Consider the following 17,318-nt stretch of genomic DNA (forward strand, 5'->3'; position numbering starts at 1 on the left):
CTCCTCCATGTCCCTTGCCTTCCTACTATTAATACTACCACTATTGCTGCTACTATTCTGCTGCTGCTCCTAATACATATTTAACTAATATAACGTGTACTCTACCAGACAAAACGTTGGGATAATTTACATATCAGCTAAAGCTGTAGAGGTTTCATTTTGACTTCGAGTTTGTTGCCTCCAAAACTCTTAACATTCTGAACCAGGTTATCTTGTGTACAGTCCACTCTGCTTTTAGTAATAGCCCAATGTGTTATTTATTCTGCATTCATCATCTCATTTATTCTTCACCACAGATCTGTAAGATATGTGTGAGCCTTATTCACATTTTATAAAGTAGAGGACTGAGATTTAGAAAGGTTAAGAATGCTCTCAAGGTCATTAGGATTTTAAATTTAGGCTGCCTGGCTATAAAGCCCATGCTTTTAAGCACCCTGCAGTACCCTCCTTTCATTGTTTTTATTTATTTTTAAATTCTTACTCTGATATTCAGATTCTCACCTGTGCTATAAAAAAGATCCTGTTTTAGTGGTGGAATTAATAATTAAATACACCCACCTGTAAATGCTTGTTAAATCACCAGAATTAAAACAGAATATCCATGAAATGTTCTAGATATTAAAATTGCTCTTGTCACTGTGCACACCAAGATTTAAAACCTGGGGCCTCGTAATTATTCAGACAATTGTTTTGGAAGTTCTTGTGTTTTCTCTATTTGCTATTGTGTATTAATTCTATAGCATGCTAGGATACACGGGTCCTATGCCATCTTTCACCTTCTTAGTAGAATGTTTGATCTAAACAGCAATTTGTCTTGCCCTGGACAATGTTCTGCTTCCCCTAACCACAGAAACATGGTTCTCTGGAAGGTTATAATACCACATGGGTCAGCACTTTCAAGTATTTGGCATTCAAGACATTGTAAAGCGAATTATAAATAATTTTATCCTGAATTATCTATATCATAGGCACAATCTGACATTGTTTAGTTTGCACTGTTGTTCCTGTTGTTAGGGCTGTTGTTGATATTATTTTGGCAGACTGTGCTATGTTCAAATTAAAACTCTTTCTGGAACTCTCAGTTACAAGGTTATCATTATTGCCGTACTATTTACAAAAGAGTTGCCAAGACTGGTGCACTGGAAGCTGTGTTCCACTTACCAATTCAAAGGAATTTTATTATCATTTCTACCATCAGTGAATCTGTGAGCTGAGCTAGATAGAATCAGAGAGATTATGTAGAGATTATTTTATTGATCACCAAATGCACTTTTGTAAAAGTAAAGACCCCAAATTGAAGCTCTTCAAATAGTCAGTTGGTTTTACTAAAATGGCTTATAGTTACAGTTATCAGTCTCTTGAGAATGCAAAATGTTATCTTAAAGCCAAACCAATTTTGTGGTATGGAGAGAGATTATTAAGTAGTTGAAATATTGTTGCTAAAAATATGGATTTAAAAGTATCAATACCAAGTGCCATGGAATTTCCAAATGACAACTTGATATTGATACAATAAAACAGAAAAAGCCATTAATAATTAAAAGCAATAAAAACATATGCTTTTTTTTTTTTTTTTTTTGAGACGGAGTCTTGCTTTGTCACCCAGGCTGGAGTGCAGTGGCCCGATCTCGGCTCACTGCAAGCTCCGCCTCCCGGTTTCACGCCATTCTCCTGCCTCAGCCTCTCCGAGTAGCTGGGACTACAGGCGCCCGCCACCACGCCCGGCTAATTTTTTGTATTTTTAGTAGAGACGGGGTTTCACTGTGGTCTCGATCTCCTGACCTCGTGATCCGCCCGCCTCGGCCTCCCAAAGTGCTGGGATTATAAGCGTGAGCCACCGCGCCCGGCCAAAACATATGCTTTGAATAAAAACAACTTGAAGCCTGTAAATAATACAACATGGCTATTCAGTGATCATTCTGTAATATTAAAGTTTCAAAAGGCATCCTAACGTGTTGGTTTTTTTGTTTGTTTCACATGTTTCCTGATCCAGATTTATATTTTTGAAAATAATATCTACTATCAACCTGATATAAAGAGCAGTTCATTGCGACTGACATCTTCTGGAAAAGAAGAAATAATTTTTAATGGGATTGCTGACTGGTTGTATGAAGGTGAGTTGATCAGATTTAGTTTCAAAGGAAACAAATGACATATTTTTATACAAAATCTACCCAAAAAATCTATTCATTCCGGAGTGATACTTACAGTACAATTTCTTCTCATTTTCTCTGAAAATTGCCTTCATGCTTTCATATCTTTGCATGTGCTTATATTTTGTGTGGTTGAGATTTACATCTACTTACATGATTCCATGTTTGGTATATGTATGTACATATGGGCTAGATAGATATTATTTGTGAGGACAACTAATGAAAGTAAATGGTTACCTTATGTCATTTTGGAATTAGATGCTGAACTTTTTTCTGACTCTCTGGAAAAGAAGAAACAGAAACCTTCATTTCTAAAAAAAAAAAAATGCATAAAAAGCCACCTGATTTTAGTTATTTCCATTAGGGACATTCTGTCACACTTTATAAGCTATTGCAGAGGGAGCAAAATAAAACCCACATAAAGAGTTATTTTCAATATCTATTGAATCAAATTTTAGTAATAGCTGAGAATATAAAAATAAATCAGGTGATGAAAATTTATCCAGTTTTTATCACGTACCAATTATCAGCTGAGTTCTAGATATAGATTGCCTGGGGAAGACTCAAAGTATGAGTTTATTACCTATGTTTCAGATGCTTCAGCTGATTTTGGCAAAATATGTCAAGATTTAAAGTAAGTCTACTTTATTATAAATTATAAAGCTATGAATCATTCAAAAAGTGAACTTTATTTCATGGGCAATATTTGCAAATGTAATCTCTCTACTTCAGATTTGATATTTTTAATTCTATAAGAAAAATGAATAATTTAGACCAATTATTCGTTCATTCATTCTTTCACTCAAATGATATCATTGAAGGCCTACTGCATTTCGGATAGGTGTGTAGGTGCTAGGATAAAAGACGGAGCAAAAAGTACTGCTCTGATAAACTGTATATTTATGTGAAATATTTTGTTAGGTGGAGCTATTTTATTAAAGAAGAGACGTTGTAACCCTCGAGATTTATATGTATATGTATACATGTATATTTATATCTATAATAGATTTCTGTGTACATGCCAGCATCAAATAAGATTTTTAGAGGCTACAATTTATTGTGAAGAGCAGTGAGAGCTTCCACGAAAATATCAACAATAAGTATGCTGTGAAAGTATATATTACAAAAAGAAATACACAGGTAAGGAGGGTTCATTGGTTGAGAGTCACAGAATCTAAATCTGGCTCTTCTTTTTCAGAGAGATAAATTACTGGAGGGGACTGGGATGGCCCCTAGAATTTAATAAACAGGTGGACAACACATTTAAAATCTGGTTAGTTCTGGCAGTCTAGGTAGCAGGAGCTAATTGAAGTGCAGAGACTAAGACGTGCCCTTTTTCTTCAAAATATTATTGGTACTGTGTGACACGCTGACAGGTGAAGAAACCATGTTAATGCAGTGTGGTAAGTAGTTGAATCTTAATCAACACAGAATTCTATGGAAGAACAAAGGAATGATACCATTCTAGGGATTTGCAAGCATTTTTTCTAAAGGAGAAACCCTGGCCAACCACAGTAGCTCAAGCCTGTAATCTCAGAGTTGTGGGAGGCCAAGGTGGGAGAATTATTCAAAGCCAGGAGTTCCACACCAGCCTAGGCAACATAGCAAGGTTCTCCTTTCTACTAAAAAGTTTTTAAAAATTAGCCAGATGTGTTGGCATGCACCTGTGTTCCTAGCTGAAGAGAGAGGATTATTAATGAGAGAGGATTGCTTGAGCTCAGGAGTTGAAGGCTGCAATGAGCTATGATCCAGGCCCCCGCACTCCAGCTTAGGCAACAGAGTGAGAACCTTACTTCTTAAAACGAGGGAGAGAGAGAGAGAAAGAGAGAGAGCATCTGAGTCAAGCCTGAACAGTTAACAAGTGTTACTCATGAGAAGAAATTAGGAAGGAAAAATCTAAGCAGATGTAACAATTTGCAAAAACCCACAAGTGTGTCCCTAGGGAACCAAAGTCTCCTTGATATAATTGGGCCATAAAATTTGAGATAAAGGAAGGTAGCAAGAACCAAGGGATAGTGACCTCTATCAATGATTTGGAATTTCAATTATTTTTCTACCATTTAATAGGAAAGCTAATAGAACTTTTCAAGTAAGGGAGTGACAAGATTGGATCTTCCATATGAATAGATTGTTTTTGCCACAGTGGGAACCTGGGGTCTAATTGTGGAAAGAAACGATGAGTGGCTGTAAGGCTTCTTCTATGTTCTATCAAGAGATAATGAGCAATGGAACTAGGGTTAAAGCAGTAAAAAGGAGGAAAGATTCTAAAATTGATGAGACAATGAAATATACAGGTCTTAGTGGCTAAGCAGATGGGGTGAGTGATAAGAAGTCAAGGATGATTCTGTGTCTTCTGGTTTGGGTCACTAGTAAGTAGTGGTGGCAGACATAGTGAGCAAGCATTAATGAGGATCAGTGGGTTTCAGGGAAGAGAAGACTAGATTAGCAGCAATGTGGGCATTGAACCATGTACTGACATGCTCCCTTGGTGATAAAAGGTGGTCTGTAACGTCGATGAAGTTTTCAGTCAACTGAGGGTATACTCAATGTAGATCATGCTTATTGTGCTGCTCCATCCCGAATTAAGATGACTTGGGTCTCTGTCCTATTGAAAAGGCTTCATACATTTATAAGGAAATGTTAAGGAGAGAAATTAGAGACCGTTTCCTGACAAATACGGTAATTTTCTTAACTAAAGAATAAAAATCTATGTATTTGGTCTGAGAGTAAACTGTAGGGGTTGTGGAGAGCAGAACAAATGGGTACTACAAACTTTTGTGATGATGCTGTAGGTCTGACACATTCCAAAGGGGAAAAGAAAAATTATAGTTTTTGCCATACTTTGTGCTCCTATGTTGCAGATAACTAGGAAATGCTGTACGTGTATGTGATTTAATCATCACAATGTTTGTGCATCTAATCATTTACTAAGAAACTAAGATGTGCCCAGTGCTGTGGTTCATGCCAGCAAGCCTAGCACTTTGAGGCGGCGAGGTGGGCAGATCCCTTGAGCCCAGGAGTTCAAGACCAGCCTGGTCAATATGGCAAAATCCTGTCTCTACTAAAAATACAAAAAAAGGCTGGGCGTGGTGGCTCATGCCTGTAATCCCGGCATTTTGGGAGACCAAGGCAGGTGGATCATGAGGTCAGGAGATTGAGACCAACCTGGCCAACATGATGAAACCCCGTCTCTACTATAAATACAAAAATTAGCTGGGCGTGGTGGTGCGTACCTGTAATCCCAGATACTCGGGAGGCTGAGGCAGGAAAATCGCTTGAACCAGGGAGTCGGAGGTTGCAGAGCCGAGGTCATGCCACTGCACTCCAGCCTGGGCAACAGAAGGGAGACCCTGTCTCAGAAGAAAAAATTTAAAAAAGAAACCAAGACTCAGAGAGGATCAGTGATTCAGACATGGCCTTAGAGCTAATGAGTGGGAAAGCCAACATTTGAATGTATGTCTTTTGTTCCTAAAGCCAGGGCTTAGTCACTAGTCTACTCTACTTGTTATAGGGGGATGTCCTTCACTGTTCCCCAAGACACAGCACACATTTTGGGATCTAAATTGTCAGATTTCAGTGATTTGTTTTCTCAGCCAAATACTCATCCTACTGCCCATGGACTTACTCTAACGCTCACTGCATTTCCAGGAGGACTCCTACCCATGATGTCAATGTTAAGGTTTGGCAGAGGGATGTAAGCTATTCAGATGTTTTTGACTTTCCCTCACTATTTTGACTGCTATCCCCAACCTCTGCTTCAAGATTCCTACATGCACCTTACCCTCCCACTATCACTTTGCTTGTAGAATGTGCTAGGAGCTCCCAAGCTCCAGACCTTTTTTTCCCCTTTAATGCACTCACTGAAACACAATGATATTGCCTAAGGAATGCATGTAATTTTAACATTATGTGTGTGGTACTCTGGTGTGGAGATTTCCTTTTTATTACTTTACAGGAGTCAATTACAATCTAAATTAGCATATATGGGAGACACAGAAAGTAACATGTAACATTTCAACTTTTTTAAAATTGAAATTTACCTTTTGTAAATGTCATAGAAAAAAAAAAGATGAGAGAAAGAGTGACATAAAAGACAATAAAACATTTTTACAGTAAGCTTTAAGGGCATGTCTTAATCTTTTAAGACCACGCCAATCTGTAAGAGTGGCTGCTGCTCCCAACTAGTCACTAAATAGAGTCCTTGAAAGTGTCAGTTTTAAGAATATTTGTCTCTGTTTTTAGTATTGTTTAGTTCCTAAAGAAAGTAAAGCAATATAAAATGTAATGCATTTTAAACAGTGAAGTCAGAAAAATAAGAAAATGCTCAAAACAGAAGATTATTTAAAATATAATTCGCACAAAACATGCATAATGTTATTCACTTAAATTGCTCTATTAAACCTAGCAATGTAATTAAATCGATATCAGATCAAAGCTTTACTTTAAAAACTTTTAAAATGTCACTAAAAAGAAAGTTTACAGTTACCCACTTCACAGCTTTGGAAATTACCATAAAGCACTAAATCTATTAAATAGGAAAAAAAATGACTCTCACTTTCAATTATTTAAGCATATAGAATAATGTAACTAATATGCTTAAGTGATTTACAGATATAATTTAGAACCTTGTATATTTAAGGGATTATTCCTTAAAGTTTAATCCAACACCTGTGGAGCAAATTTATCTGCCAGGCATTATCTAAGAGCAATTCAATGAGAAATACAGGTTTCCATGTCTCGGGTATTTCCAACTCAGTGTAGTGATAGACAATAAACAACTATTGTATCGGGAACCATTTGGAGCATAGTAAATATAAATATAAGTAGGATTTATTTCACCTACTAAATAGAATTATAAGTAGAATTAAGTCTGATGGGATGGAGGAATGTCAGGTGCTTCACAGAAGACATGGGCCTTGTGTTGGTATTCAAGAATGACAAGAATGAAAAGGTGAGGAAAAATTTATGAGATAGGCCGGGCGCGGTGGCTCACGCTTGTAATCCCAGCACTTTGGGAGGCCGAGGCGGGCGGATCACGAGGTCAGGAGATCGAGACCACGGTGAAACACCGTCTCTACTAAAAAATACAAAAAATTAGCCGGGCGTGGTGGCGGGCGCCTGTAGTCCCAGCTACTCGGAGAGGCTGAGGCAGGAGAATGGCGTGAACCCGGGAGGCGGAGCTTGCAGTGAGCCGAGATTGAGCCACTGCACTCCAGCCTGGGTGAAAAAGCGAGACTCCGTCTCAAAAAAAAAAAAAAAAAAAAAAATTTATGAGATAAGCAATATTCTTATCAGCAGCTTCTGATTGTTACACTTTTTTGTTGAAATAAAACAGGAAAAATGCCTATTTTCACATTCATGTTTGTTTCACATTAATGTCTTTTGGCGACATGAAATTGTATTCATTTCATCATTGATTCAACAAATATTTATTGAGCACTTACTCAGTGTCATCTATGGGGCTGCAGCATGGGAGTCACAGGATGGCAGGGTTATCAGTAGTGCTGAGTGTCCAGAGGTCAAACAAGGGAAGGATTCCAAAGTTTTTGTTGGATTTGCTCATAGATTATTGATGGCCTTGACAGGAGTAAAATCAGTTAATTGGTGGGGCCAAATCCAAGACTGCAGTGGATGGACATGTAAATGGGGAGTGAGAAAGTTATGAAGACAGACTATTCTTTCGAGGAATTTGACAGTGAAATGCAGAAAATTAAAAAAAAAATCAACCACAGGCCTGCAGAGCTGCAAGTAGTATCCTCAGGAAATCCTAGTGGTCTGAACTGACAAACTAAAAATGGAAAAAATCAGCTTGCTTTTTACAATAGCACATTAATCTAAACACAATGGTTGTATCTCAGTATTGTGGAAGTGCTTTGTGTTGTGGCTATGTTTTTAAGTGTCTATGATATAAAACCACATGTGCTGAAAACTCCATCTGCTCTGCAGTGAGATTTGCTAAATCAGAGTAATAAAAACGATGAAGAGCCAAACCTACACTGAATTGAAATGAAATGCCATTTGTAAAAATAAATTCTTTGTAAATAATATAATATAATTAACATTGGAAGTTTCAATCCATGAGTAAATGTGCCCATTATTTGCAGTTAAAGAAGCTTGTGCCTTATCCAGGATGACTGTTAAGCAAATGCATATTAAAGATTGTTTTATTTACCTCCTTCCCATTCCAGGTAGCTTTATTTTTCCATCTGAAGAAAGTCACAAGGCTCTCTATATGATTATTTTGGTACATTAGCCTTTTTATGGGGAAGAACATTAATCATATGTCACTCTAATATAAATGAGAGTAGGCGATGCCTCATTTCTCTTGAAAAGCGTACTCCAATTTGGGTCAGGCTTATTCTTGGGAAGTACTGGACACACATACTTCAGCACCTATGACAGAACCTGTTTCTTAGAAATCTAGAGTATTGATTGTAGCCAACGGGGTATCTTTGTATCTTCAAATCTCATAGAACTTAGAGTTTACGGTAGGGCCGGATATGGTGGCTGACGCCTGTAATTCCAGCACTGCGAGGCTGAGGTGGGTGGATCAACTGAAGTCTGGAGTTCGAGACCAACCTCACCAACATGGTAAAACCCCGTCTCTAATAAAAATACAAAAATTAGCTGGGTGTGGTGGTGAGCACCTGTAGTCCCAGCTACTTGAGAGGCTGAGGCAGGAAAATCACTTGAACCCTGGAGGCAGAGGTTGCAGTGAGCCAATATCATGCCACTGTACTCCAGCCTGGGAAAAACAGTAAGACTCTGTCTTTAAGAAAAAAAAAAGAACTTAGAGTTTACACTCAGTTGGCCCTTAGCATGCATATATATACGCACACACATATATGTATATTTTTCTCCTCAATGTGTCATGTGTATAACTGATGTCTCCTTAACCAAATTGTAAGTTAGTTGTATAAATCAGTGTCAATATCACAACTGAAGAAAGGTGGCACATTCAAAAGGGAGTAATTCAAGGAGGTTTAAGCTATGAAGGGGCCCCTTATCATGAACTAGGTAAATGCCACAAACCATGGCTTGTAATGGTTTAGCCATTAACAGCCAAAGGGGGAAGGGGACACAGCAGTCACCTGAAACTAGGAGAGAATGCTGTAAATTTTTTACAGAAATAGAAGCAGTGGCTTTTGGTTGGGCAAAGCCAAACTCACATAATTTACATTCATGGGAGATAAGAAAATAAATTCCATGCACTCATTTCCTCCCTTCATTTGATTTGCCAGGGTTTCATAGTGGTCATACCCAAGAAAAAGTTAAAGAACATAAGAATATTCTTACTATTCAAATTAAAAGCTAGTGTCCCAGGAAAAGAAGTACATAAAATCTCATCTGCTATTGTTTCATTGCAGGATGGTATTAGTCCTGTTATACATCTGAAATTTGTAAATATAGCCACCACTTGTATTTTTCATAGGAGATGTGGAGAAATGCCCCCATAAATAATAATAATAATAATAATAATAATAATAATAATAATAATAATAATAATAATAAAAGCTTATTAGGTGATCTTAGTTGGTAATTACAGTTGCCTTCTTCAAATGTTCATTCCTTTTACTTTCTGTCAGCATGCTAGAGACATTATTTAACAGGTGGGTCAGGCCAAAATTTCATTCCTGCCAAATCTTACTCCTTTCCATCATTTTCTAATTTTTTTTTCTTTGACAGTCTTGCTCTGTTGCCCAAGCTGGAGTACAGTGGCATGATATCAGCTCACTGCAACCTCCAGCTCCCGGGTTCAAGAGATTCTCCTGCCTCAGCCACCTGAGTAACTGGGATTACAGGCGCCCAGCACGCCCAGCTAATTTTTGTGTGTGTGTTTTTTATTTTTTAGTAGAGATGTGGTTTCGCTGTGTTGGCCAGGCTGGTCTCTAACTCCTGACTTCAGGTGATCCACTCACCTCGGCCTCCCAAAATGCTGTGATTACAGGTGTGAGCCGCTGCACTTGGTTGGCCCCATCCTTTTGTTAATTGTGTTGTTACAATTTCAGTTTTCCATCAACCAGTACTATTGGGCAAACATGTATTTGTGACTCTCCTGAGTTCCAAATGTATTTCTCCTTGCCCTCCTTTGCATAGCAAACATATTTTTTAAATTTTATTATTATTATACTTTAAGTTTTAGGATACATGTGCACAACATGCATTTTATTACATATGTATACATGTGCCATGTTAGTGTGCTGCACCCATTAACTCGTCATTCAGCATTAAGTATATCTCCTAATGCTATCCCTCCCCCGTCCCTCCACACCACAACTGTCCCCGGTGTGTGATGTTCCCCTTCCTGTGTCCATGTATTCTTATTGTTCAATTCCCACCTATGAGTGAGAACATGCGGTTAGCAAACATATTTTTATTTCTGGCAGATGAAGTCCATCATCAGACCCAGCTTAGTAACTGTTTTGTCTTTTTTTTTGGTGGGGGGTGGTTGCATAATGAGCCCACAGTGGTGGGGAGAAAATTTCAGTTTCCAATTCAGAGGAATAGAATTATGACTATATTCCTGGTGGATACCCTTGTCCTTTAGGCAATGGACTTCTAAATTCACCAACTTCAATATTATGGGAATGAGAAGCAAATTGTGTTCTGAGAGTTATTGGTGTGATAATAAAAGATAACACGACTACTTCTACCCCTTAGTGCCTAGATCTGTACCTCTATACAGGTGGGACACACTGCATGTTAAAGGATGACATCCTGGCTTCAAGGTTATTGCTAAACAAATAGTGCCAAAACTGAGGTAGAGCAGACTATTTTACTCCTCTATCAAATCAGGTACATATAGCTAGTGGGGAACATGATGAAATTAGTAAATACCACCACTGAGACCATGGTGCTTTTTTGCCACAAAATATTTCCTTTTTTGAGACAACGTAGTGTGGATTATTATGGTAATGGATAAATGTTTCTGTAAAGAGTAGTGCTGAACAGATCCGTTGGCAGCAAAAGCAAATCCACACCCAGAATATGTGTGTATCTCTGTGATGACAAAATGCTACACTGTCTTGATGGAAAGGTTTTCATATAATTCATGTGCCTTCCTCATTATATTATCTCAAAAAAGGAAATATTTTGTGGCAAAAAATTCACGTGCCATCAGCTCTTCCCCTGAGAAGTGATCCTATGTCAAAGGCTCAGTGATGGCCACTACCATTGGCAGGTAATGGTGGGAGCCAGAGGCTGACGGACATGTACTTGGTTGTCATCTTGTCCTAAATCTTTCCCCTTTCTAGTAAGTCAATTCACTTGTTTTTCCTAAACCTCCTTGTCACTAGTTTTCTAATTTTACTTTTGCCACCTCCCTGATAGGTGGACCCTTATTAGTTACTGTGCGTGAATCAGGGCATTTCCATGCCTGAAACTAAGAAACTAAGTCTCCTTCCACGAAAAGTGGACAACTGAGTATTCTGTTCAAAATCTTACCAACTGGGAAGAGTTCTGTTTATTATTGTCTTTCACTGCCACTCCTGAGTCAGATTCTAGTACGGAGCCTACCCAATTCCAGCTTGTTGTCGTATATCCTGCAGACCTGCCATAAACCAGGCCTGCGTTTATTTCTCCTTCGCCAACTTGTGTTAGAAAACATGCTTTGTGGCACAGATGTGAGATGAGAAGAGGGGATGAAGCAGAGAAGGCAATACAATGGACAATCACATTTGTTTTCTGGCTCAATTTCACTTTTATTTTATAGTGGAATGGTGTGTGTATGTTCAGTTCTATGGTCAGTGGATCAGATAGCAATCAGTTCATGATGGGCAGTTTGGGTTGCATACTCACTTGGTATCCCATGATGGGGCTAAATGTTTCTACTGGAGCCCTGGAAAGAGCTGCTCTTGAAATAGATAATATTTTTCAATACAAGTGACAATGATCTTTTTTCAAATCTTGTAATGCCTGTCCTATGATTGTCATATGGAGAGTCCCAAAGGCTCCACACAGCATCTCTATTTGCCATGGGCACTGACATTGCCATTGGATCTGCTGGAGTCACAAGGTTCAGGACATAGAGGAGGTTGCAACATGGCCTAGATCAGTTGCAGGGCCCCCTGGTACACCGATTCTACTCAGAACTAGCAGCTTTACAGCTTGCCTGGGATATAGAACAGATAACGTATGTCAATGCGGCTTATGTTGTTTTCAAAGTCCAAAGAATTCAATTCCTCTTTACTTTCGCATAAGTACAATTGTAATAATTTTTCTCTCACTTTAGAAGAGATATCCCGGTGTATCCCAAACTACTAGATTTCTGGAAACATCCCCAGTGTTGCACACTTAAATTTTAAAGAAATTTGTCTCCCATTCTCTACCTCTATGCAGAGAAGGTCTAGTTCCCTAGGATAGAGGTTGCCTCTGTCAGAAAGAAGATTTGTCAGAATTCTGATGTTCAATATCTTCAGCCATAAAATTAACCACATACAGCAGCATTCAACCATAATGTGTTATTTATAAGATCGGCCCAGAAATCATAACTATACTGTATGCTTTTTTTCAAACATTCTTATCCTGTGTGTTGGGGTCCCAATCCATCTTTATGAATATCTTTGTCTTACCTTAAAAGAACAAATGGAGTTGAGCCTCTAATATGTATTGCAGCCCTGTACCCATTCCTATGTTCTCTTGGACTGTGGCTATAGTTTCCCTGCAACTACAGAAGAGACGGACTCTTCCAAAGATACCATCGTGACCTTTTGTTCTGCATGGGCATTCCTCATTTCACAATCATGGTTTCAAGCTCTCTTTTTTCCTGTGTACTATCTCTGGGGTGTCAGAAGAACCATGGGAACTTGTTTCCTAAACTTTACAATCATCAGTGTTGTAGCAAGTAAGTGCTACGACACTTACTTGCTATAACTAGAGCTGCTGTGTGGAGCCTTTGCCACTCTCCATATGACAGTCATAGGACAGGCATTACAAGATTTGAAAAAAGACCATTGTCACTTGTATTGAAAAATATTACCTGTTTCAACAAGCACTTGTTCTCCCAATGCCTTTTCCCTCTACCTGTATTTTATTCCATGTCACCACCACTGATGATTGATTACTCACAATTCAATCTCTTGCTATGGATTGTCTATGCTCCAATTCCCACCTGAGAAGGTGATAAATTCCATTTGTACATATAGATATAGAGATGACAAACGTAGTCTCAAAATCTAATTTTTAGGGTTTCTTCTGAGTCTGCTGCTAGTATTAACTTCTGTATCTGTCAGAGTCCCAAGCGTTGGCACATTCAATGAGATGCTTTGAAGATAATTTATTTACAAAGTGAACATTTTATTATCTTTTTATTTACAAGGAGAACATTTGCTAAGGTTAAGGGGTAGGAAAACCACAAAGGAAAGTGATGTAAACTAAGCTAGTAGCAGCCAAGTTGTTACCACTCCTATGACCACGAAGATGAGCGATTACTAGACACAGAAGGAGAAATTTGTATAGAGGTGGCTGCAGCGACAGAAGTAGTGACATCATTTAAAGTTCACAGCCAGCCTGAGGTAACATTGTAGGATAGAGCCAAGAGAATAAATAACCTGACTTTACTCTCCTCTTTCTAGTCTCCTGCCAAAGGGAAGCCAGAGGACATGGGGGCCATTTTGGTGTCGTTCATATAGGTTAGCTTTCTGGACCAGGAAGTGGGAATCAAAAAAGTGGATAGTGGATCTTGAATTAAATGAAAAATACCCAGTATACTTCTTATTCCATTTTCTTAGAGCTTAAAATAGTTTGATGAATCTAGTGGGCCCTCAATTTGGTTGATGATGATAGAATGCAAATATGATTGCATGCAGATATGAATGAATCATGACATGGATATGGTTTTAGGCCACATCTCACTCTTCAATCACTGTTCTCATTCTGATTACTCCAGTAGTGCTTTCATCTGTTCTGTCTACATTGCTGAAAATCCATGAAATCCTGACTTAGTTCCTTCATTATTTCCTTCCTCCACAGCTGCTCTTCCTGGAGTTAAAAGGGTAACTCAGAATTAGAGAATTTTCGGGGAAGTTAATAAAATTCAATACACAGTCTAGAAAATGTAGGTGAACAATGGAGATTTCAAGGACAGATGTTTGTGGGTCACTGAGCCCACATCTCTACAGTTGGTCTCAAATAACACTCATTTATTCTAGAGGAACTCCTGCATTCTCACATCGCCCACTGGTGGTCACCAGATGGAGAAAGACTTGCCTTCCTGATGATAAATGACTCTTTGGTACCCACCATGGTTATCCCTCGGTTTACGGGAGCGTTGTATCCCAAAGGAAAGCAGTATCCGTATCCTAAGGTAAGTAACGTGGAAGTACTATTTTGTTCCTTCTCTGTCTGCACTAGTGACTTGATGGATGGTATTCTTGGTTCTTGAACAGGTTGTCTTTGGAGGAAAACAGAAGTTTTCCTTACTTGTCAGACTCATCACTTTCGAGCTCCCAATAGTCTATACACAGTGCTTGGGTAGAGAGAGGTAGAGAAGATTTGAAAGTGTGTGAACTTTCACTTTTGTTGCATTTCTTTCCTTTTGACGCTTACTTTTATTTTTTCACACCTTACAGTTGAAAGGGGAGAGAGAAGCAATTAGGGGTGTACTGAGGCCAGAGTGGTGTTTTGTCCAAGGCCTATTCCATAATAGGTGTTACAAAGGAGGGGAAAGTGCCGTGGTCAAATACATTGGAAGTTCTTAAAAAAAAAAATCTAGTTTCTTTCAGATGATTTCTTAGAGCACTTAACGTGCTATATGTTAATGTATATTATAAATCTTCTATAAAAAATAGACTATGCATAAAGAATCTCCAGTCTGAAATAGATTAAGCATAAAGAATCTCAATAAAGAAAGGACCAAGTATAAAAAAATCACCCATAAAGAATAGACTAAGCATAAAGCATTTATTAGTATTAGTATCAGTATCAGCATTACCTTGGCAAAGCATACTCTAGAACGCACTATATAAAATGCTGGTATGGAGTCATAGCCATGGGTAGGTAAGACAGATGGAATTTTTCGACAGGTGAAGAAATATGGCAATATGTTCCAGACAGCAAAACTATTTTCAAGTGTTGGGCAAGGCCTATATAAGAGGGTTGCAAACACATCTGGATTGTACTGTTTTTTCCTCTGTATGCCATCTTTAATTACTCGAGATCTCTTTTAAACATGTATTTTTTCTAATGTTTATATAAGAAAGAAGAAGGCTCATGTGTAAGGCCCCCAGTACATTTATCATGTAAAGATGTCTTATAGGAAACTTGTAAAATTTCTCTTCTCATTTTAGCTCCTAATTAAGTAAGAGAGGATGTTGATCTCATTTAGAAGCCATTTTTAAGCCATTTCTTTAGTGAGTTGTACTTTGTTTTTTTCAAACACAATAGGTTTTCTACCATTTAATTCATGCACTATGTTAGTTAGACAAACTACTGGGTAGATTCCCATCACCCTCACTGCTCTAGCCCTGTCAGGGTGGGGGTGAGGTCATTTAAACTTTCCTTCTGTTCCCACCAGCCACCATATTCATTTTATCCAAAGGCAAAAAAAGGAGGCTTGAATATGGAGGATCAGAAATAAAATGAGCATATTCCTCAGTGAGATTTCTCATCCATCTTCCTTCCACAGGTTGTAGTATTAAATGCAAGATTATGAAGAATATGATTCCATGATTTTAAAATGTAATTTATAGGGTCTTCTCTGGACATAGATTAGAAAGCAGATATACTCAGTGCTTTTTAGGAGAACATAATTATTTCACTTCACAAAAAGTAATACTAAGAGATTTTTATTGTACTCAAAGAAAAGAACTTCTGCTTTCTCCAATTATAGATTTAGCTTTTTTTTTTTTTTTTTTTTTTTTGGCATGACAGTTTGGACCTATACAGCATACCAGCACTACATTTTCCCCCAGAGAAAACCTGAAAAGTTGCCCCAAATATATTAATTCTCACATTGTTTGATTTATGATAATAAATGTTCACTGACAATTTAAATGTGAAATGGAGAACTAGTGACATACTGTGAAAGGCATATTCAACTGTTCAATGCACTGCACAAAGGAATAAAATAATATCCAGCTCCTCAGTGCACTGCACAAAGGGAATACAGTCACATCTGACTGCCCACCGCACTGCACAAAGGAAATTCAGTCAGTTCTGTGGAAGGGACAACTGTTTGTAACTGATTTCCCAAAAGAAATGGGATTTTTTTTTATTCACATGGTAAAACCATATGCATTAGCTGCATGCTCAAATTGGCTTCTTAGTTCTAGACTCATGGTGCTTGAACTTGGCCATGCCTAGGCCTCATACTTTTGACTAGATTGAGACAAACCAACCAACCAATGGAAGCATTTGAGGAAATTAAGTTATGTCAGCAATAATTCAGAAGACACTGGATATGAACCTAGATACTTTATCATTTGATAATGTCTTCTAATAAATTAATATTGCTTAATAGTAAAGATAGGCATAACATAATAATCTTTGTTTATTAATTGTAGAAATTACATGTGCTAATGATAAACTTTGCGTTTTCAGGGAGACTTTCCACTTGTTTGTTTTTTTCTCATTTGGTCTTTATCAAAATTGTCTCAATTTTACAAATGAGCAAATAGATTCTAAAAGGCTTAGTGCTTTTATACAAGTCACAGTTATTTTAAGAACAGAGAAAAAGCTCAAATCTATTGATTTCATCCCTCTCTATAAAACTACCACAGGTCAACAATTTGTGTTTCCAAAAACACAGCTGGAATCCAAACATCTCCTTGTCAAGTTAACACATATATATATGGAGCTCTGTTCGCTCCATTTACTTCTAATGACTTAGCTACATATGAGTGCCATTCTTAGCCTCACACCTGCCCTTTTATATATATGCAAATAATATATATAACTATATATGATAACTACCACTTATATTTATTAGAAGTAAAAAAAAATATGCCTCTAATAGGCAAAGCCAAAAGAAAGAATTTCCAGTCCTCAGGTGATTTTTAGTAGGAAAACCTGCTCACTTATCCAGGTACTTAAGACAACAGGACTCTAAGAAAATAATCAGTTTTGGTCCTTGTTCTTAAAACAAATTTCAGTATCATTTTGGATATGTTACTTCAATTTTCAGATTTTTGGTTATCTACTCTGGTTTCAAGAAACGTTTTGTTAGTT

General features: G+C 37.8%; 1 protein-coding gene across 3 annotated transcripts in view; it reads left to right on the forward strand.

Annotated features, from left to right (window-relative positions):
* Window positions 1-17,318, forward strand: part of DPP10 (dipeptidyl peptidase like 10) — a 712,528-nt gene that overhangs the window by 591,735 nt on the left and 103,475 nt on the right. For all 3 annotated transcript variants that reach the window (XM_032146023.2, XM_058434272.1, XM_032146025.2), the window contains 2 exons: window positions 1,994-2,114; window positions 14,303-14,457. In XM_032146023.2, the coding sequence (XP_032001914.1) occupies window positions 1,994-2,114; window positions 14,303-14,457 (276 nt within the window). The remainder of the gene's footprint in view (window positions 1-1,993; window positions 2,115-14,302; window positions 14,458-17,318) is intronic.

Source organism: Hylobates moloch, unplaced genomic scaffold (assembly GCF_009828535.3).
Source record: "Hylobates moloch isolate HMO894 unplaced genomic scaffold, HMol_V3 SCAFFOLD_24, whole genome shotgun sequence".
Classification (NCBI taxonomy): domain Eukaryota; kingdom Metazoa; phylum Chordata; class Mammalia; order Primates; family Hylobatidae; genus Hylobates; species Hylobates moloch.